Genomic DNA, 20,525 nt, shown 5'->3' on the forward strand with positions numbered 1-20,525 from the left:
GGCATTTGAGTTCCGAGGTCTGAATCGGCATTTGATGGCGAATGTGATTTCATGTCCAGCGCTTGTTTCAGCTGATTATTACAGGGCGAATCACTTCAAAAGTGAAATCTAGACCATCGGAACTGAGAATTGCATCGGAAATAGTCGCCACAATCACAGAATAAGACGATACATGTCGTCCAAGTCCAACCTCGGCATCTTCAATCGGCGCAGGCTGATTCGGCCCGCGGGATCCACCGACTCCCATGTGGAAAGTCTGGGGGTCCCTTTTTCTGCTTCCTTTCTGTTTTCTTCTCTTCTTCTTTTTCTCTTTCTGATCTTCAATCCTTTCACTTAACCCTCTTCCAAGGATCCATCTCGACGTTGAGTTTGTTTAATTTTTTCCCAAGAAATCTACCCCGGACCTTGTTATCGGCCGAAAGCAACAATGAGCACTCGCAACTATGACGCCGTCCGCAAGGACATCGCCGACATCCTGAAGAAGCCCGGCTATGATGATGGCAGCGCAGGACCTGTATTCGTGCGACTCGCATGGTAAGTAAATGTGATTCTCGAAGCCTTATCGTTTCCCGGTCGGGGCCCCGGATCACCGGCGGTGATAAGCCCTGTTCAATGCAACGTCACTGACAATGATTCCGAACAGGCACTCATCTGGCACATACGACGCCGAAACCGACACCGGTGGTTCCAACGGGGCCGGTATGCGGTACGAAGCCGAGGGTGGCGATCCCGCCAACGCCGGTCTGCAGCATGGACGGGCATTCCTAGAACCGATTAAAGAGAAGCACCCTTGGATCACGTACTCGGATCTCTGGACTCTGGCCGGCGTAGTGGCGATCAAGGAGCTGGGCGGACCCGATATCCCCTGGCAAGGCGGACGAACAGATCTGATTGGTGACAGCAAGCTGCCACCACGTGGACGACTGCCAGACGGAGCCCAGGGCGCCGACCACCTGCGGTTCATCTTCAACCGTATGGGATTCAACGACCAGGAGATCGTAGCGCTGACTGGCGGACACAACCTGGGCCGGTGCCATGGCGACCGCAGTGGATTTGAGGGCCCGTGGGTTACCAACCCCACGCGATTCTCGAACTCTTTCTTCAAATTGCTGCTCCAGCTTGACTGGAAGCCTCGCAAGATGGCGTCGGGTAACACACAGTTTGTGTATGAGGATCCTGATGCCGAGGAGGATGAGGAGCCTTTGATGATGCTGCCGACCGATATGGCGCTCTCGACGGATCCGGCATTTGCCCCCTGGGTTAAGCGGTATTCCGAAGATAAGGAGTTGTTCTTTGATCACTTCGCCAAGGTGTTTGCCAAGTTGCTTGAACTTGGTATCCGACGTGATGCTCAGGGTGCTGTGACTAACACTGACGGTACTCTCGGTGGGTATGTCTCAGCACCGAAGAAGAGCAACACTGCTACAGGCCCGCCCCGGGCGCGTCTGTAGAGTGGCATCTTTTTTGTTTTGTTTTTTGGCTTGTTTTTGGATTAATTCCCCACTGCGTTGGTAGATCTGGGACTGCAGAATGCAGGATTTGGACATGTAAATAGATCATAGATCATAGAATGTGATTATAACTGGATGTTAGTATATTGTAGAAGTAAGATTATAAGGAAGAAGAAAAGAAGAAAAGAGGAAAAGGGGAAAGTCTGGGGAGTCTGGGGTAGAGACTGCGGGGAAATGCCACACTCTTAGTACAATGTAACATACAATATACTGCAGTAGACTAGTTATTATGTATTAAAGGAAGTAATTACAGCTATAGAAAGATATTAATACTATATGTATAGTACTATATAGTATTAAATATGTACATACTCCGTACTATCATTATACAAACTCGGGCCTCGGGTATATCAAATCACAGCCTCCTGATTGGCAGATGGCTGTGTTGACTAGTATTGGTGTATATTATAGAAATTAAACAAAATATATCAAGACAGATCGGCTTCATCGGCTTCATCGGCTTCATCGGCTTCATCGGCTTCATCGACTTCTGCGTCACTATCACCAGGCTGCCATGTTGGATCGTCGTCTTTCTTCCTCGAATTCCTCAACCCCTGTCTTCTTGATACCTTCGGCATCGCCTCTAACTTCTTCTTATGTTCTTCCCGTTGTCTTTGCTGTTTATAGTATGCCTCTCTCGTCCATTTCGGGTCTTTCTCTAGCAATTCGTTACTTTCCTCTCGCTCTTCCTGTTCTCTCTTCTTCTCGAGCTCCTTTTGTCTTACCCGCTCCGCTCTCTTCTTTAGTTCGAGCTCCTTTTGCTTTTTCCGTTCTTCTCTCTTGCGCTCAAGCTGTTGTTTTTTCCATTCCTCTCTCATCTTTCGATCTTGGTCCAGTTTCCTCTGCCTCTCTATCTGCTTTCGGCCGACTTCCTCGTTTCCCTCTCCCGACTCCTCCGACTCTGCATCACTATATCTCTTTCTTGGGTTAAACCCATGTGTCTTCTCTGAACGTAGGGCCTGCTTCTGTATCGGATCCAAAATCTGTTTCGCCATAGCATAGTTGGCTATCGCGGACTTTTTGAGCAAATTACCGTGCGTACTGTCAAAGTGTCGACTTAGAATCCCAGACATGGTCTCCTCTGCATCTAGCATGGTAGCATCTCCCCATCCAGTGCCTCTGCAATTGCCCAGTTGGGGCGATTGCGGCGAGTCGGGAGATGTAAACAGCTGTGGGAAATCCAAAGCTCCTTCCTCACCAGGTAGACCTGAAGGCCACATCTCAGGATGCTGACCGAGCCAGCGCGGACTCTGCAGCATTGACTGGAATATATGGTTATTGTTGTAATCCTCAGGTTCCTCTTGTTCAGTGCTTAATGGGTTATCAAGCCCTGCCTCTGGAAATATTGAGGACAAGTCGAATTCCGGAGGTGTGGTGTTGGAGAAAATCGATGGATCAAGGAGTGATTGGTCAACGACTAATGGATCCAACAGCGCTGGATCAATGAAACTTGGCGGATCTGGCACAGCAGGCGGCGCAATGGTTGGTTTGGGGGGTGGGTTCGTTGTTGCCCAGCAGGGGTTGAAACTGGTGAAACGTTCGCCGTTGTGTGAAAGTACACGAGGCCATGGATCCGGCTGTCGTGGTGGAGTTGATCGTTCCCAAGGGATGTGTTCTTCAAGGACGTTCATGTCCTCGCTCACGTAATTGCCCAGCTCAAGCATCGCGTTGTTGGCCTTTGCCAAAAGGTCGGGAGTGGGATTCATGATGCGCTCATAGAAAATGAGCGGAATAGCATTACGGTGAAACCATTCAGGGGGTACTTTTTCATCCGGTTGAAATGCTGGAATTCCACCAATAATGACCCCAGAATTGACTTGGCTATCGTACATCATGACATTCCCATCATCTTTCTCGCCTCGTTTCGTATCGGTCCAGAATAAACGAGCATGAGATTCGTTGTTATAGATGCCGCCAAGCCAACGATAGTGTGCGACCTGCTGCTTGTCTGCATAGTCTATGTAATTGAACTTGAGATTCTCCGTGTGATTTTTAATTCGTGTCTTGAGATCACATGTTATCACCAGACGCAGCGGGAGTTGACCAATCTTTCGTTCTCCAGTAACTCCCATTGGATCACCACACTTATCACATTTGAAAGACTTTCGTGGGTAGAAACATCGCTCGATCAACGTTTGCAGGTCTACTCCTTTTTCATCACCCTGTAGGTAGCCAGGTAAAATGCAGGACCCTTGATGAGAGTTGTAGAACGGAACGGCGAACTGACAGTGGCAAGGGGTCACTCGTTCAACGTGGTGATAACGGAATTGAGCGAAGCTTCTTGTGGCCACTGACCATACTGCCCAAGGAGGAATCGGTTCTCCCATCTTCAGGCCACTTGAGCTATCGATAAACATCCGGAGCCACTCGTCACGCACAAATATAGAAGTCTTATCATCGAAAGTCTCCCAGCTCGCCATTGTCGCTTCGATGAATGCCTTTTCAAGAGTTTTGAACTCAGCTGCCCGATTGTGTGCGCGATCTATCTTGGTACAACCAGCATCGAGTAGCATCGCCGCTACAATAACAGCATCCGTGGCACAAGACATGGAATCCCAGATAGGGCCGCGGCCCCGGACCGGGAATGAAGTGCCATTTGGATCCCAATCGAAGGTCAATGGCGACAACTTTACTGTCGACGTGGTGGGGAAGGCTCCAAGTTTCATCGAGAGCAGATCCCTGTAGGACTGGGCGGTTCGGAGGCAAACGGGCTTTTCAGTAGACGGTATGCTGGGATCACGGTCCAAGTCAGCATACACGATCTGCATTATAGCTCGTTCTATGGCGTCTGTAGTTTTTCGAAGGTCAGCCGGGCGTGGGGGTTTCGGAATAATGGGGCTAAGTCGGTGCACTCCCATCGGTGCCACTTTAGAGGAAGGTGCCAGACTAGGCGTCCAGGTGAAAGTTGTGATATCCTCAGCCGCAAAGACGGGTTCTTGAAACGGCGGGGTAGGAGGACGAGGGCGACCTCGGTAAGCAGGAGCACCGGGTGAAATTTGTCTCGCGCGCTTGCTACGCGATTCCTTATTTTCATCTGCATCCCGTTTTTGGCCTGGTGCAGGGCCCGGTAACTTCGTACCCGGCGGATCGGTCAATGAGAAGGCCGGTGTGTATTCAACTCCTGGGTTCAGGTGTTGTAGGAGATGCATGCGAAGGATTTCTTCTTCCTGCACCTGGACTGTTGGCGCCGGAGGTGGTGGAGGTGGGGGTGGTGTATACAAGCTGTCAACTGAGTACATATATTGTTGAACAAGGTAGTCGGGCATGTCTGGTGGCGCGTCCAAAGGGCGTATATACGCATTCATGATATGTGTGCTCACATCCGGAGCAGTATTGTACCACCTACTGAGTGGCTTTGGGCGCGGATCGAGATCGTATTTCAAGAGTCGTGGCCCACTATCCCGGTTAACATTGAGCATTTCGAACCAAGTCTTCGGACGATGGCGTTCTTGCATGTAGTAGATGAGCTTGAACAGAATCATCTGCTGGGACTTGAGAGTTGGCTGCTTTCTCAATGTCTGGGAGGTGAGGTGCGATTCTTCATAATGGATTCCCCAGAAGTAATGCTTCAACAACACTTGCACCTGCGGGAGCCTCAAGGCACGACTATGACCCCCTGCAATCGTTTTGAACTTGAGATTGAAATGCGACCAGTCGTCAGGTGGATTAGGAAGACGGGTGAAATCGAAAAGAGGCAAGGGCGGCGGCGGATGGTCGAGATCCTCCGGCTTCGCTGGGAAATCGGAAAGTGGAGGAATCTCCAGCGGAGAGAAAGGTTTACCCATCTTGAGAACTGGCAGTGAAGGGATCAAGGTCAGAAAACTGCCACAATGGGCTCAATCAAGGGCAATATTATGATATTGGGGTGTCCTATATTGGTTCGAGGAGTTTGAAAACTATCAGCAAAGGGCGAAACGGTGCGGACCAAGCGCTTTAATGGACAACGAGGAACATCCATTGTCCAACATGCCAGCTTGAATGCCATATTTACCAACCGAAAGAAATAGAGTGGCATATTGTAGATAGTAAGCACGAGATGAAAGAACATCCCGAGCGCCCCGAATCCAATACCCATGGTAACATCTTGTTTTTTGATGAACAAAGCATTTGGATTCCAGGAAAGGTTCAGCAATCCAAACAAGATTAGGGTCAGGGCAGCATGAGCATGGGGGAGTTCTATATTTGTCACATTAGCTTATAAATTCTTGGTTGGGGTCAAATCCAGACGATATCAAAGAACCGAGTAAAAATAGACAGGCATTTCTTTCACAACACAAAGAACATGAATATCACCGAATACCTTTGAATCGAGTCGAAGGTTACATAGATCGAGGTCCCTAGTCTAGTGCAGGTACGATATGTTGTTGCCATGTTACCATCTTGCTTGGCCCTAAGTAAACCTAACCCAATTCTAGAAATGACCATCAAAGTGCAGAAGTAATTAGCATCTTGGCAGAAATCCTTGAGTAAAAAAAACATATAAATCAAAGGTTGTATAGGCCTGCGGGTGCCAATAGACTTGGAGATGTCATCGAGTCCCTCAAATACTAGAAAATATAAAGGATAAAAATATATGCATCAAAGAAATAACAGTGTCACAGAGAAAACCACTATATGGACCACTTGAAAGATTACTCGAAGCACAAAGACTCTTTGATAGTGGCTGATATCTCCAAGAATTGGGTTCGTCACATTTTCATGTCGAGGAAAACAAAGCCGTCTGTCTGTCAGGGCTTCAGGTAAGATACGCGTAAATAACACAGCAAATTACCAGAATCTAACAGTGAGATTAACAGTCATGTGATTTCACATGATCTGATTGATGGACTAGCCGCTTTGGGACTAGCTCATAACAAGCGAGCCCTCGTCCGAATAAGGTTAGCGCCCCAATTACCCGATCCCACAAGCAAAGTCACTCAGTTGGACTTCCTCTCTCCATCCCTCTGTCGACAACCCATCGCGATCCTCGCCCATCGCCCATCATGTGTACGTGACGACCCCTCCTTTCAATCTGAGACCATTATATGATACACAACCACGAATTTGCCAAAAGAAAAAGAGCTGGAAACGGTGGCAGAGACGACGGTTCTCGAAATTGAATGTTGGCTAACATGTGGATTTCTCGATAACAGCGCTCGTGACCGGCGAGAAGACGAACTTCCAGTTCATCTTGCGTCTGCTCAACACCAATGTTGACGGCAAGCAGAAGATCATGTACGCGCTGACCCAGATCAAGGGTGTCGGTCGCCGTTACTCCAACCTGGTCTGCAAGAAGGCCGATGTCGACCTCACCAAGCGGTACGTTCGCCACAACCCCCATCGAATACCCAATCATTCCCATGCATCTTTTATCGGAGGAAACACTTGAAAGAGAAATGGCGCAGTCTGGACCTGAATCGACAACACGGACTAGGAAGAGCCGGGGAATATCGCACAACAGTCGCAAAAAAATTCTACAAGACCAGCAAAGCTGACAAGACACTTTCTATAGTGCTGGTGAGCTCACCACCGAAGAGCTCGAGCGTATCGTGACCATCCTCCAGACCCCCACTCAGTACAAGATCCCTTCGTGGTTCCTCAACAGACAGCGCGACATCACCGATGGCAAGGACACCCAGGTTGTCTCCAACGGTCTTGACTCCAAGCTCCGTGAGGATCTTGAGCGCCTCAAGAAGATCCGCTCCCACCGTGGTCTGCGTCACTACTGGGGCCTCCGCGTCCGTGGTCAACACACCAAGACCACTGGCCGCCGCGGTCGCACCGTCGGTGTCAGCAAGAAGAAGGGCTAAATCATTCTGTTCGTTTTTTTGCCGGGGGTTCTTGGAGGGATTCCGTTATTTCCGGTGTGTTTCTATGGGCAGCACTCGTGGGATCTTTTCCCCGCTGGGCTGGGCATGTTCCAGTTCAAAAAATTGAAAATGAACCATACCAATGAAATGACCCGATCTCTTTGATTCATGTACTTTGCTCTTGGCCTTGGGTTCGATGGGATCATCCGTTGTGGATCATGATGCCAACTCGATGATCCCGTCTGAATCGTCGGCCCTCGTAGGGTAGAATATCATATCTTGCAAGGCTCCGCGGTATGCTTCGGAGAATATCTTGCTGTGGGGGTAGATGTCCTAGACCGTCAATGTGGAATAAGGCCTACGCCACTCGATCAATAAGTCTGGGGTATTCATATCTCTTTATCTACGACTATCTATGCTTATCACAACACACCCGCACTCATCGATGCATGTCTACATACACTACCTACACCCAATGTACTTACATCAAGCTACACTATAGTATACCTTTACGCTTTATGACTGCTTATTACTCGATGTTCATGTCTATCCAAGATTGATTTAATTCAAAGTTGCCTAGTCGTATATAATAAACCAAAGCCAAATCACCTAACATCAGCAGGCAAACAGATGACCGAGTATGTGGCCTTCTTAATTTCCCAGAGTATTGAGGTGTCAAATTGCACGCAAATAACCAGTCACAAGATCAGTAACACGCAGTGTAATGATGAGTTCATCAACGCATCGTATCATAGAGTAAGGCGGTCGAGTGTTTAGAACCACTCACCGCCGAGCCAGCGGTTGAAGAACTCCAAGCTAGACTCGGGCTGGTCCATGGGAACCATGTGGCCACCGCCGAAGATACGCATAAAGGTGAAGTTGCCGTGGGACTTGATCTGACCGATCTTCTTGCCAACGTGCTCGTTCTGCACAATCTTGAGATCCTCAAGCTCGGCGGAAGCGAACTCCTTCTGGCCAGGCCACTCAAGAGCCTCAGACCAAGCCTTGTTGCCAAGCCAGTTGCAGATGAAGTCAGCATCACCGGCGTAGATGAGGATGGGGATCTGCTCAAGGAGACCGGGCACGAGGCGGTGGTAAGGCTTGAACCAATCGCCATTGAAGAGGAAGTTACGGTTGATATCGAAGTTGCAGGAGTCGTAGCCATCAACCTCGGCACCGACAGCCTCGCGAACGCTCTCCTGGCTGAGGTACTCGCTGACGTAGCCCATGCCCTTGTAGCATAGGTTGCTCTCGTCCTCGCACTTGCCGCGAACATCGTAGACGTTCTGGCCGGTGCGCTGGTAGGGGCCAAGCATAGCGTTGTTGCAGTAGATCGAGGCCGGGACGCAAACCCAGGGGCTCTCGCTGTTGTAGCAGGACTGAATCATGCTTTGGCAGCGGGCCAGGGAGTTGTCCATGGACTGGCAGGTGCTCTCATCCAGAACAGCGGGGTAGCCACCCTCACCGCAGGCCATGGGGCGGTAGTACTCGTACTGAGTAAGACCATCGGTGAGACCGTTACCAATGAGAACAGACTTGAGGTTGATGTTGCGCTTCTTGTGGGAGAGAATCTCCGAAGCCATGACAGGGATGTAGTGGCCAGCGTAAGACTCGCCAGCAATGTGGAAGTCCTGGGTAGCGTACTGGGGGAATTGCTTGAAGAACAATGTGAGGAGAGCATAGACGTCCTTGCCAGCAGCAACAGTGTCGCTGACGGAGGACCCACTGTAGGAGTAGCCGACATTGATGGGCTGGTCCAGGAAGATCACAGAGGCATTGTTATTCCACGAGAAATCATTGTAAATAGGCTTGATATTGGCACCGATGGAGCTAGGTCCAAGTTCCAGGAAAAGTCCGGTGAGGGACGAGCAGCCGGGACCGCCGTTCAGCCACAGGACAACGGGATCGTTCTTGGGGTCATTTCGAGACTCGAAGAACCCTTTTGAAAGTTAGATAGACCCTAGATAATGGGAGGACAATTTCCAAACTCACAGTAGAACAGGTGCTTGTCGTTCTCGTTGTCATCCAGGTAACCACTGTACTGCTTCACACCGGGATCGATGCCGAGGGCGCTGGGGTCAACCTTCTTGGCGCGGAGGTTGTATGCCTCCAGCCTACCGTCAACCTCACGCTCCTTGGTGCCTTCAGCACCAGTGACCCAGACGTCTTGGACATCGGCGCCACTGACATGATAATCCCAGTGTGAGTCAGGGCGGCGGGTGTGCTTCTTGGGCAGGGAAAGCAAGGGAGCGCTCTCCATGGATTCCGGGAAGTAGTTAGAGACTTCCTCCCAGAGCTGGCGAGCCTCACCAGAGAGAGACTTGAACTCGTCCTGGAGGTGCTGCAGGGGCTTGAATGCGTCCGCACCCTTCTGGACTAGGTTCTCCGCATTCTCCCTGTGATCTCCCAGGACCTGCTGGAAGGACGGGGCAGCGGCCGAAGCAGCTCCCACCCAGAGAGTGGCAGACAGGACTCTCATTGCAAATTGTGTTTGGGTTTCACAGCAATAGTGATGTTAATGATGAGTTGTTGACGAGAAGCGGGTACCTTGGGGTCTGGAGTCAGGCACCTCTTATCAGTAACCGTTTGCGGTAATGGCTCTCAAAAATACGTAAGTCAAAGGAAGATGATCACCTACACTTTGAAAATACCACAAGATAATGATAATTGAAATGAAGCAGAAGAATTCGATGAAGCAAGACGGTGATGCCTTGGCTTGTGAGATGAGGAGAAGCAGGTCCCAAAGGCCGATGACGCCGGGGATGGTCGATAAGACGAGACTGGACCAATCAGGTGACCCATGTGGCCTTAGAGGGGGCCTGAGCGGGCCTCAGGTCGGATGATTCAGCATGAGTCACGGGACTCCAAGGTTACCTTGGCTGGAGGGGCACGAGCTTGTCGACTAAACCTTTTTAGGTAGATTTCCTGACGCAAATCAACTTTTGATACTTTGTCCGTCTACATATAATCCTTCGATCTGGACAGTGTCATCTATTTTGAAATATTCGAAAACAGATCGTGAATATCGCCATACTGTCTGGTGTCTGTTTTTTTTCATATATTGACGCAATCAGCCCCCAGCGGCTTCAACACCAAAATGCCTATCAACCAACCCTCCAACCAGATCAAATTCACCAACGTGTCGGTAGTCCGACTAAAGAAGGGTACACATCTAATTCATCTATGTCGCTTTGACTTTTCCTAACCTTTTATCTCAATCTAGGCAAGAAGCGCTTTGAACTCGCCTGTTACAAGAACAAACTACTCGAATACCGATCCGGCGCTGAAAAGGATCTCGACAATGTCCTTCAAGTCCCCACAGTGTTCCTCTCCGTCTCCAAAGCACAAACCGCCCCATCAGCAGAGCTAGCAAAGGCCTTCGGAACCGGTACCCCTCGCGAGGAAATTCTCCAAGAGATCCTCCGTAAAGGCGAAGTGCAAGTCGGCGAGCGTGAACGCAAAGACATCCTCGAGCGAGTGGAGAAAGAAGTACTAGATATCGTGTCAGGTCGACTAGTCGACCCCTCAACCAAGCGCGTGTACACAACTGGAATGATCCACAAGGCGTTGGATCAACTAACCGCGGCCAGCGGACAACAACAGACACAAGCGAGCGGGGAGGCGAATGGAGATGGCGAAGAGAAACCCTCTCAGCCGAAGAAACCGCTCTGGACGGGAGTTTCGGCGAATCGCTCGGCGAAGAGTCAAGCGTTGGATGCCATGAAGGCTCTTATTGCCTGGCAGCCGATCCCGGTTATGCGGGCTCGCATGCGTCTTCGTGTGACATGCCCAGTGTCCCTGTTGAAGCAGTCTGTCAAGGCTGCTCCAGGTGCTGCGTCGAATAAAGAGAAGGAAGCCCCCTCCGGTGGCTCAAAGAACAACAAGAAGGGGAATAAGGGATCGAAGAAGTCTGCTAAGAGGGACGATTCAGATATTGAGGCTGGTCAGTCTGATGTGGAAGCTGCGCCCAAGGCCCCGAGCACCGTCAAGGATAAGATCATGGCCTTTATTGAATCGATTGAATCACAAGAAGTTGTTGGTGGAGATGAATGGGAAATTGTTGGTTTTGCTGAGCCCGGTGCATTCAAGGGATTGAATGAACTGGTGAGCAATGAGACCCGCGGAAGAGGCCGGGTTGAGGTTCTGGACATGTCGGTCACGCATGAGGATTGAATTATGACGTTTGATTTACGGGGTTTTGCTGTACATGATGTACCGATATGACTGATGACAAAAAGTAAAAAAGAACCTTGGAATATACTGAATTTTGACATATTTCTGTCTTAGGGGAATGCGCTACAAAATAGAGGTGAAGAAAGTCTATCATCGAAAAAGCAAAGAGTGGCAAGTCAAACAATGACATATTGCAGGGAAGGAAAACATACATGGCACCAGGCACAGCTCGTTAAAAAAAAAAGCCACTCAACATAGGAGAGCGTCCACCAAAAATAGGAAGGATCTTAAGTGTAATAGCCTTTAAGCATACCATCGAAGAAAGCAACTAAAAATATGATACAGTAAGACATCTCCGATATAAACAAATGAGAACAACAAACCCAAACGCCGTAAATGAGAGAGATCTGGGGTATTCCCAACAAAAAGAAGAAAGCAATTGTATCATGACTCGTATTTTGTGCCCCCTGGAGCTCAAATATCCAACCCAGGTATGCCAATTTTATCACATCCAGTCACCATCAAAACCAAATTCTTACCCGGACCAAGTTCTCTAGCGAGATCAAGTGCCTTGGCTACCGCGTGACTCGAGTCAAGACCAGGCAAGATCCCCTCGTGGTGCTGAAGGGTTCTAAATCCATCCAGGGAAACTGCGTCGGTAGCCGTGGAAATTTCAATTCGGCCAGAGTCCTTCCAATGAGCGACCTCAGGCCCCACGGTAGACAGGTTCATGTCTGGTGAAATGGAATGCGAGTCAAGGATCTGGCCGTCATCATTTTGAAGCAGGAGGGTACGAGCACCTTGCAGTACCCCAAGCCCACCATCTGTCAGGGCAGCTGCCTTGGCAGCTTCCACGCAAATCAGCCGAATAGATGAGTCGTGAAGGAACGGTCTAAAGAGACCAATTGCACCGCTACCACTGCCAACGGCGGTGACGAGGGCATCCGGCTGGCGACCTACTGCCTCGTGCATTTGGGCTGCAATCTCCTCGCCTAGAAGGGATTGGAACGTGCGAGCCAGGGTTGGCAGGGGACTTGGACCCACAGGGCTACCCATGAGGTAGTACGCAGATTCGTGATTGCAGACTGCATACCGCAGTGCTTCTGTGATAGCAGCGCGTAGGCTACCCATGCCGGAGGTTGTGCGAGTCGTCAGAACCTTAGCGCCGAGCGACTTCATCTCAAGCACACCCTGCTCCTGGACACTAGCGTCATCTGCACCCATTACAACCACACAGCGCAATCCCAGACGTGCGCACATTGCAGCGGTGAAGTTCCCATGTTTGGCCGAGGCGCAATCCGTGACGATCTCAGAGCGACCCATACGGCGAGCTAGCAGGAGCTGACCGATGACGTTTCGGGTCTTGTGGCTGCCATATTCGTTTTTGTCCTCGCGCTTCAGCCAGATGGTAGCCCCTCCTACCAGGCTGGTTAGATTTCCGGCCATGTGCAGTGGTGTGACCTGGGCACGCTGGAACGTGGCATATTCTTCCCAGAACGAAGGGTCTGAGATGGTGGCCTCGAAGAATGATGCCAGCTCGTAGAGGAATCCCATAATTGATTCAGGGGCAAACCGGCCCCCGTAGGAACCATAACCATCGAATGTAACCTGTGGGGCCCGCAGACTGCCATCTGGCTGCAGGATGGGGATATACGGTGTGATGATGTTCAATCTCGATGTGGAGGTAGTCTTGGCAGGCGTGTCGGGGGGCGTGGAAGCGTTGCCAATGCCGGTTGACACTGTGGTGGCTCTGGTTTCGCCATCTGAGGCAGCTGTTGACTCGGTTTGTGTGCTATTGCAACTCGAGAGAGAAACCGAAGGAGCTCTAGACTGTATGCTGCTAAGCTCCGGGCAGGGACTAGGAACTCGTGCTTGGGCAATAGTTCTGCCAGCAGGCCTCAAGCGAATGGGATCTTCCACATTTCCCGCGCCATGTGTTGTAGAATCAGTGGCCTCACATGATTTGGAAGAGGAAAAGCAAAGAAAACGGCGCAGAGATTGAAGCATGATGTGTTTTTATCGGATCAAAATAGAAGTTGAGCTAGTGTCTTGGTAAAGTGATTGACAAGCAAATAATGAAGAGCCATAAGAGACAAAGAGAATGAATTTGAGGTTTGACTATTCAGATCATGTCATGGAAGTTAGGGCATGGTACCAGTGGGCGAGAGGTGCCTTAAGTACAATGTCCATGGAACTTCCTGCCTTGGGTCCGTATGTGGGCATCTTTCAGGTCGTCAGGCCAATTGAACAGAAAGTTCAATCTAGTCGCACTGCCTTTCTTGGCCAACTAGGATATCTGACTGGCTGTTCTAGCTTCTTTCACTTGTGAGTGGAGAATATTTGGACATGTAAGTATATGGCCGGTATTGTGAGCTTACGTGTGGACTAGTTGGACCGTAAACAAGTCGTACGGAAATTACATATGCAGCAGAGTGTAAATATCATTGATCTATTCTTACAGAAGAAATGACATACCACATAGAGCGTCAAACTCCTTTCGGAACTGAGGATATGACAGGCTATGCAGAGGAAGGCTTTCAATATCTCCTGAATTGAAAGCTAGATTGCGTCAGATGGAATCAAACGTAACATTCGCTTCATTTCTATACTTAGTTATTCCATATATCATAGAACTATGTAAAAGATAGTTGCAGTAATCAGGGCTCACCGACATCACTCATACTAGCAGCAAACGCACTCAATCATCATACTTCCCGAGATCGATTGCTTCTTACTCTGTAAATTCTTTGTTCAAAAACTTGCTATCAAGAACCAGGCTAGAATAGTCTGTACAAAGTCAGAATGCCATATATGTCGTGTTACACCATCTGCACTATCCCAATAGTCTTGTTGGTGTTTCACAAAGCGAGCCTTATCTCAGGCCAAATTCAAATCCATGTGAATCTTTCCAGCTCCTCCACGTGTGCCCGTTGCTATGTCTTTTAGACTCGATGGAATGATTACTTCCTAAAAATGAGACCTGGCTCAGAGGTACAGGGGCATGGATCTGACAGATCTTATGTTTCCATGATATACTTCGATACCAATTGGCTTGTGGGTCCCTATTCATTCAATCTTTTCAGCCACCCGAGGACATCTTTCAACTACACTTTCTTCGTTCTTTCAACTCTACCTTTTTAGCTAGTATAGAATACGATGTACTTCGGAAATTGTTGGGAAATCTACCTCTTAATGGAGGATATAATCCAGCTTTATTATTGGCACATTACAACTAAAACATAATCTGTGAAAATGAGGAAAATGAGACAATGACCACTTTCAGCGCGAGAAACGGCATTTTTAATCGTAATAAAAGTCGGCCCCTTGACTACCCACTGCCTGCTAGTATTCCCACGGGGGAGAGTATTGGGAAGCACTTCTTATTGGCCTCATAGCTGAGTTGGTCAATCTTGGATTGAAAGCCGACGTATATCTCTGAATACCTACCAAATATGGGGTGGATCCTATTTGGAATATCGATCAGTCCCATTCTATTCAAGTTAGGTATTGCTCCAACGAGCATGAATATGGGTGAGCTGAGTTCAGTGGCTGTCCTTAGCCAGTTCATCCCCGAGGGTCAGACTAATATATCCAAGCTACGTGCTAGACATCATAGGCCCCTGATAGGTAGCGATTGTCGTTTCTCCGTTTTCATCACCAGGCCTAAATTACCAAGAGAAGGCCTCAGATTGATAGACCAGGCGCACTACGAGCTGGCCATATTAAAAAGTCCACATTATCTACTCTGTATGTTTATATCTGTTTTCAGCGTCGAAATCCGTGAACGGATCGCCCCGCCTTCCCCCGGCCCATTACCCAGATTTTGGCGGCGGGTCCCTTATTGTATCGTAAGAAAAGGCGCTTACACAAACAAGGATAAAAGTATATAGCACCAGAAATTTATATGGAGTTCAATCTGGTAAGATAGATCCACAGATAAATGAAAACGACTTGGGGAATAAAGCGAAATTTTGCCACTCTAAGCCGTCACGATCATGGGATCAAGCACGTGACAGCCTTGGGATCTGGGCAAAGCACCCCCATGTCATAGTTGAGTAAGATATATGACATTTGTGCCATGTTGTGAAATACTCAGTGAGTAGTAATCTAAACCGCCCTCCTAGAGTGGCGAAACCCTGAAAATTATGACCGTGGGCTAAAATCCGATACATATAAGTGCAGATATATATTGTCTGTAGATCATAGTCTCCAGATCAACATCAAAATAACCTCACAAAGTTATCTAAGCTCAACGCAACAAGGGTGATCCCAGAATCTGGACATCCACTGAAAATCCGGTGATAAAATAGCCGATACGCATCATTACCGGAATAGAGCGATGTGCAATTTTAGTGCGGGGGAAGAAAGCTTGGCTTTCGGGGGACTCTTCGAGAAACAAGACATGATCTAGAGCGATCTACGGAGTGCGTTGTACCTTTTTAGATTTAATTGTTTTGGGGGAGTTTGCAGTTTAGACCGGAAAAATAGGTGGAAAACCAACAAATGATCTCGAGCGACGTTCTATATTTTCTCTAGACCTTCTAAGAGAGACATCCGCGACGTGTATATCGTGATAAGAGCAATGGCTCACGAAGCCAGGGGATAAGATCAAAGCAAAATGGCCAAAAGACCACAAATTAAAACAAAACAGCTAAAAGCCAAAATCCTTAACGGGTATACGCTCAATGCAAATGCGTGACAGATATGAGGGAATGACCATCGCCGACCGAAAGTCCTCGACATCTAGTGAGGGGCAACTCGGTTGGCAATAAGAGTGAAACGGCGTGTCAGTGCGCCATGTGAGGGATGGTGGACATCGATACTCGAAAATATCGAGAGGGCAATGTCCGTCCCAAGGGATCCAAAAGCCAAAAAAAAGGGTTGAATAAATAAAAGACATCGAGCCTTGAGGAATGGAAGGGATGATTCAATAAAAGGAACAATCTCCTGGTGAAGAAAGTAGGTTCGGAGATAAGGGATGAATCGGGTGCAAAGATCATGCACAGACCTGGACGGCGACCAAGGCGCGGGCCAGATCTTCGGGCGAGAAAGGAAGGTGCTTTCTGGCGGACATGACGCACGGGGACATAGCGGGCGAGATGGCGCGAACGAGGGGCGACGAATAGCGGACCGACTCCTTCAGGAAGAACTTCTGATCCTTTGAATCCTCCGGGATCTCGTAGATAGAGCCTTCGTTTATAAGAGTCATCATTGAGCCACTGTAACTGGAGGGGTTGAGGACGGTAGAGGACTGAGAGCCGGAGTCAGCAGCGCGTGGCGAAGATTCCGCAGGGGCCTCTGGATTGGCGGCTATCAAAAAAATTGCGGTTAGAATTTTAATTTGATTGATATTTCGATTAGGGCTGGGAATTGCGTACCTGGATCGACGTCGACTGCATCGTCCGGAGACACCGAGTCGTCTGTATTGGAGCGACTCGGGAAATCGTAACCCTCACAAGGGTCACAGGGCGAGACGGAAAGTTCGAAAGAACGAGATCGTTCGACCAATGCACCTTCGAAGGACCAAGCGGCTAGACTTTTTTGGTGGGCACGGTCGAAAGGACCGCGGAATTTCGACGGGGGGCACTCGTGTCGTCTATAGTATTCGACCTTGGGCTTTCCATCGTTTTTGGATTTGGAATTGGATTTGGAGCTGGAGCGGAACACCCGCTTGACCTTCTCGCGGAACGTCATATTGGAGAAAAAGAAGAATTGTGAACAGGGAATATTCAAGATTCAAATTCAAGAAGTTCAGAGATCAATGCGGGCGGTTCCTGTCGAGGATGGCTTCAGTGCATACCACTTCCAGATTGGGAACGGGTGTGCAAGCACGAATAGCGGGGGTATTGAATCAGGAACGATTTTATCATTGAGAATATATAGAGAGGAGAGTGTAAGGTAAAATGGGAAAATTAAATGTGAGAGGAGGGATAAGTGGGAATTATAGTCGTAAACGTGGATGCAACGGCAAGAGATAAGGTGGGATTCCCCAGAACCGTCTCCGGTCCATATCCGGTGAAGACATTGGGGGCAAATTTGACAAAGACTGGAGTCTGTGCACTATGGACATTATTATCCATTTTCCAAGGTACTATATATTATAACCCATTTGTCTACGTAGTCATATTATAACATTATACGAAGTACTATATTGTGTAGCTGTAAGCGACATTAATTGGGGCGAACAACCCCGAACAATTGATCCGAGAATCAACCGAGTCTGGACTCACCCGTGGACACACAAGATATGTACAAATGTTCAGATAACGGTAACGAACTGGATGCTCCGGCTGAGTTAAGATGTCATAAGTGAAGTCAAATCCAAAAGTGGCGTACTGCATCGAAGGCTTCCAGAAAGACAGATCTTCTGTCAGCCTCACAGTTACATCACTTGCTCGCAGGTGTACTAAGAGGATGTGGTAATGCCAACACACCAACGGGAATAAACCGGAAACAGAGTGGATTCGATTGTGCCCCGCTTGCCGATTTTGCCGCTTTTCCCGGTTAGAAACTAGTTTTGGTTTATAGGGCACATTTTGGCTCATTTGCACAATAACAAGGCCGGCTGGCCCAATGGCAAGGCGCTTGACTACGAATCAAGAGATTGCAGGTTCGATCCCTGCGTCGGTCACTATCTTTTTTTAATTTTTGTTCAATTTATATACTCAATTTCGATATTTTTGTGTGCACAATACAATATTTATATACGATGACCTCATAATTTAGGATCAAAGAGAGAATTGGCATTATTTGAGATCCTATATATGCACGTAATAACGCCCCAATCCACTACTGCGCAGACATCTAGTGGGGACCATTTCTGACTCCATTGGTTTTCAAAGCCATGGATCTTGCATTGTACTCATTTTACTATTTATAACATTATATATTTTCATCATTACTATTTTCGTCTTTTATTGTGATCTTCTCAAGTGTTTCAAAGATGATGTAATCGCTGTTTACAGCCCTTCTCCACGAAGGAGTCCCCCAGTAACTCAAGAACACGGAATACTACCTTAGGATGCCTTTCCCCAGATAATCCTTGAGCCCCCCTGACTACCCTGACTACCCCTGAACGGCCCCTAGTTGTGCAAGGCACAACCCTATTTACCCGATGCAGATGTTAGGGCTGGCCCAAGCTCACACGACAGAACTATGAAAGAGACTGTCGCATGCGGAGGAATGTAAAGTAATAAGAAGAGAAAGGAATTCGAGTCTCAAATCTTTGATTTTGAAATTTAAAAAGCATTTGAATCTAATAATAACTAGAAAAACTAGAAAGAAAAAAAAAAAAAAAGGAAATTTGTGATACTTTTGTTCCATAACTGTCCTCACCACGGATCGAAGAACCCTAGAGAAAGAGAACATACCGCGTCATCCCTTGCCTTCTTCCTTCCTACACTTCACTACCATAGTAAGTTAACTTCGCCTTCTACCATCTTTCATCTCATTCTAACCAGCGCAGAATCACTTTAATCTCAACAATGGCTAAGAAAGGAGGAAAGAAGAACAAGAAGGGCAGCAAGCCCGTCGCCGCCGCGGTAGACAACGTCAAGGACGTGGTGTAAGTTGAAAAATTCAACATGCCACATAACCAACAATCTAACCTTGAAACTCTTCAGTGAACCCGATCACGAGACCGATGACCAGATCAAGCAAACCGAAGGCCAGACTGAGATCGAGCCGACAGAGGCGCCCGAGACTGCGACACAGCCCGAGACCGTCCCCGAGACCGTCCCCGAGTCCAAGGCCTCCGAGGTCATCCCCCTGACCGAGACCCCCGCAACTGAGATCCCAGCTGTGGCGGAGACCGAGGAGGTGGATTTCAAGGAGGCTTTGAAGGCCGAGAAGGCCCCCGCGACAGAGGGTACTGTCGAAGAGGCCGTGGAGAAGGCGCAAGCCTCCAAGGCTGGCCAGATGGGCGAATTGGAAGGTGGCGCTGCCGCAGGCACTGGTATGACGCACGTTAGTAAAAATGCGACGAATTCAACTAACCCGGAATTTGCAGCTGTCCTCCCAGAGACAACCACCCGGGAGCCCGCTTCGACTGCCGCGACCGGCGTTCCCGCGACACTGGTTGAGCGCCCCAAGACCGCCGAATCAACCACACCTGCTGTCGTTGCGCCCGAGCCTGTGGCCCCTGCTGTTGCACCCGTTGTCGCCCCCGTCGAGACCGATGCTGCCCACCCCAAGCGCCCGTACGAGAAGCCCATCTTCAACACCGAGGAGAACCTGAAGCCCCACAAGATGCCCAAGACCGACGAGGAGCCGGTCGCGACTAGCGTCGCCGAGGACAAGAAGACTATTGAGGCTTTGGCCGGTGTTGGACCTGCTTCGGCTGCTGCGCTCACAACCCCTGAACCTGCGCCTGTTCAGGCTGAGGCACCCACGGTTGCCGATACACCCAAGGTTGTTGAGGCGCCCAAGGTCGCCGAGGAGAAGAAGGTTGTTGAGGCACCCAAGGTTGCTGAGGAGAAGACTCCCGCCCCCAAGAGCACCACTGCTCAGTCCGGCGCCAAGTCTCCCTCATCTCCCGTCGCGGTCGCCGCTGCGAACGCTGCCCTCCTCTCTTCCAAGGGCGACAAGGCTGCTGCTCCGGCCGCCGCCCCTGTTGCCAAGGAAGCCGAGCCTAAGAAGCCCGAAGCTGCCCTGAAGCGTGGCGAGGAGCCGGTGCGCAAGGCTGAAGAAGCCGAGCCCAAGCCCGAGACCCAGGCCGAGCCTGTCAAGGAGGATACTCAGAAGCCATCTGAGACCGCCGCAGAGCAGGCCGAAAAGGCCGAGCAGGCCGAGAAGAAGAAGGGCGGATTCCTGTCCTGGTTGAAGCGCAAGTTCAAATAAAGTAATCGCAATTGGGAGAGCCGGTGTATGATATGCGTTGTACGCTAGGGGATGTTGAGGGGGCGCTTGCAGGCTATCTTAGGCTGCCTCAGGCTTTGTTTTTCTTTCTTTTGTCGGGCTTTGATGATACACCAGTTGAAATTATATATCAGAATCAGAATCATAGTGCTTATTATTTTTGTTTTGGGGTTTTGGAAGGGAGAAAGTAATTGTT

General features: G+C 49.2%; 8 protein-coding genes across 8 annotated transcripts; 4 read left to right on the forward strand and 4 right to left on the reverse strand.

Annotated features, from left to right (window-relative positions):
• Positions 1-427: 427 nt before the first annotated feature.
• N7517_006507 (peroxidase) lies at positions 428-1,451 on the forward strand (the record flags this gene model as incomplete). The annotated part of the gene is made up of 2 exons (XM_056724237.1): positions 428-534; positions 644-1,451. The coding sequence occupies 2 exons, from the start codon at positions 428-430 to the stop codon at positions 1,449-1,451; spliced, it is 915 nt and encodes a 304-aa protein (XP_056580487.1).
• Positions 1,452-1,939: 488 nt separating this feature from the next.
• On the reverse strand, positions 1,940-5,296 carry N7517_006508 (uncharacterized protein; the record flags this gene model as incomplete). Its single annotated transcript, XM_056724238.1, has 1 exon — positions 1,940-5,296. One exon carries the CDS (start codon positions 5,294-5,296, stop codon positions 1,940-1,942), a length of 3,357 nt encoding a protein of 1,118 aa, XP_056580488.1.
• Positions 5,297-6,344: 1,048 nt separating this feature from the next.
• On the forward strand, positions 6,345-7,397 carry N7517_006509 (40S ribosomal uS13 domain-containing protein; the record flags this gene model as incomplete). Its single annotated transcript, XM_056724239.1, has 3 exons — positions 6,345-6,501; positions 6,644-6,809; positions 7,003-7,397. Coding segments are annotated over 3 exons (621 nt in total), but the record flags the coding sequence as incomplete, so codon positions are not given.
• A 676-nt stretch (positions 7,398-8,073) lies between these two features.
• cp3 (carboxypeptidase C PRC1) lies at positions 8,074-9,779 on the reverse strand (the record flags this gene model as incomplete). The annotated part of the gene is made up of 2 exons (XM_056724240.1): positions 8,074-9,239; positions 9,293-9,779. 2 exons carry the CDS (start codon positions 9,777-9,779, stop codon positions 8,074-8,076), a joined length of 1,653 nt encoding a protein of 550 aa, XP_056580490.1.
• A 618-nt stretch (positions 9,780-10,397) lies between these two features.
• Positions 10,398-11,473, forward strand: N7517_006511 (guanine nucleotide exchange factor SDO1; the record flags this gene model as incomplete). Its single annotated transcript, XM_056724241.1, has 2 exons — positions 10,398-10,464; positions 10,524-11,473. The coding sequence occupies 2 exons, from the start codon at positions 10,398-10,400 to the stop codon at positions 11,471-11,473; spliced, it is 1,017 nt and encodes a 338-aa protein (XP_056580491.1).
• Positions 11,474-11,947: 474 nt separating this feature from the next.
• Positions 11,948-13,480, reverse strand: N7517_006512 (tryptophan synthase; the record flags this gene model as incomplete). The annotated part of the gene is made up of 1 exon (XM_056724242.1): positions 11,948-13,480. One exon carries the CDS (start codon positions 13,478-13,480, stop codon positions 11,948-11,950), a length of 1,533 nt encoding a protein of 510 aa, XP_056580492.1.
• A 2,989-nt stretch (positions 13,481-16,469) lies between these two features.
• N7517_006513 (uncharacterized protein) lies at positions 16,470-17,167 on the reverse strand (the record flags this gene model as incomplete). The annotated part of the gene is made up of 2 exons (XM_056724243.1): positions 16,470-16,783; positions 16,852-17,167. The coding sequence occupies 2 exons, from the start codon at positions 17,165-17,167 to the stop codon at positions 16,470-16,472; spliced, it is 630 nt and encodes a 209-aa protein (XP_056580493.1).
• Positions 17,168-18,957: 1,790 nt separating this feature from the next.
• Positions 18,958-20,311, forward strand: N7517_006514 (uncharacterized protein; the record flags this gene model as incomplete). Its single annotated transcript, XM_056724244.1, has 3 exons — positions 18,958-19,037; positions 19,096-19,427; positions 19,482-20,311. 3 exons carry the CDS (start codon positions 18,958-18,960, stop codon positions 20,309-20,311), a joined length of 1,242 nt encoding a protein of 413 aa, XP_056580494.1.
• Positions 20,312-20,525: the final 214 nt, after the last annotated feature.

The sequence above is a fragment of the Penicillium concentricum genome (genome assembly GCF_028827145.1).
Source record: "Penicillium concentricum strain IBT 3081 chromosome Unknown utg000002l_segment0_segment0, whole genome shotgun sequence".
Lineage (NCBI taxonomy): Eukaryota > Fungi > Ascomycota > Eurotiomycetes > Eurotiales > Aspergillaceae > Penicillium > Penicillium concentricum.